The sequence below is a fragment of the Gekko japonicus genome, unplaced genomic scaffold, assembly GCF_001447785.1.
Source record: "Gekko japonicus isolate JY-2015 unplaced genomic scaffold, Gekko_japonicus_V1.1 scaffold54, whole genome shotgun sequence".
Taxonomy (NCBI): Eukaryota; Metazoa; Chordata; class Lepidosauria; order Squamata; family Gekkonidae; genus Gekko; species Gekko japonicus.
The window spans coordinates 1,384,393-1,385,060 of record NW_015167058.1 but is presented as its reverse complement, the minus strand read 5'-3'; the positions used below and the strand labels follow the sequence as shown (position 1 = coordinate 1,385,060).

The window sequence follows — 668 nt, the reverse complement described above, 5'->3', positions numbered from 1 at the left end:
AGGAATAAGGCAACAAGGTGTGAAACACAGTTCCAAGAGGGAAAGATGAAGAAATCCTGGCATTTAGACATGTATTTTACTTTCAACAGAATTTTTTTGACTTATACCATCAGTTTTTTTTTAACATATTAAATTCTAATGTATGACCTATAGTTTCTGTGCCTAGAAATACTTTAGATGGCAGCAAATTCAAAACTGCCCATAAAATGTCCTGATACCACAAGCTAACAAAATAAGGCACTTCAAGGACTGTTGTCTAGTAGAGCCAAAGGGGGTTGGGGAATAGATCTGTTGTGTCACTTTTCCTATTTCAACCCACGAAACGCGCCACCTGGTTTCCTCCATTTTCCTTGAGATGATTTTCTTTTAAAAAGATGGTTTTTCTCTGGTTGAAGCCAACCAGTGAATTTCTTTTGAGACATATTATATGCACACACACAAAAGAGGTAATGGTCAGTTCCAAACATTCAAGAAACTGGAAGAGCAGAGCGGTACCGGGGAATTATCTTCAGTTCATCTGCAACCGATGTCTCAGCTAAGCTTAAAACAGCAAGCGTTTCTAAATGGCCAGCTATCAATGGACGTTGGTGCTGGAGAGATCGTTCCTTATTATTTCGTTTACTGCAAAGGAGAAGACAACACAAGCAGAGAAAATTTATTCCAGTGTA

The 668-nt window shown here is 38.5% G+C and overlaps 1 protein-coding gene across 2 annotated transcripts in view; it reads right to left on the bottom strand.

Moving 5' to 3' along the window:
• Positions 1-35: 35 nt before the first annotated feature.
• NFATC1 (nuclear factor of activated T-cells, cytoplasmic, calcineurin-dependent 1) overlaps positions 36-668 on the bottom strand; it is a 214,503-nt gene continuing 213,870 nt past the window's right edge. Inside the window, exon 10 of one of the 2 annotated variants that reach the window (XM_015412488.1) lies at positions 36-621. In XM_015412488.1, the coding sequence (XP_015267974.1) occupies positions 575-621 (47 nt within the window). In that variant the 3' untranslated portion in view covers positions 36-574. The remainder of the gene's footprint in view (positions 622-668) is intronic. The other variant, XM_015412489.1, reaches the window with a different exon arrangement.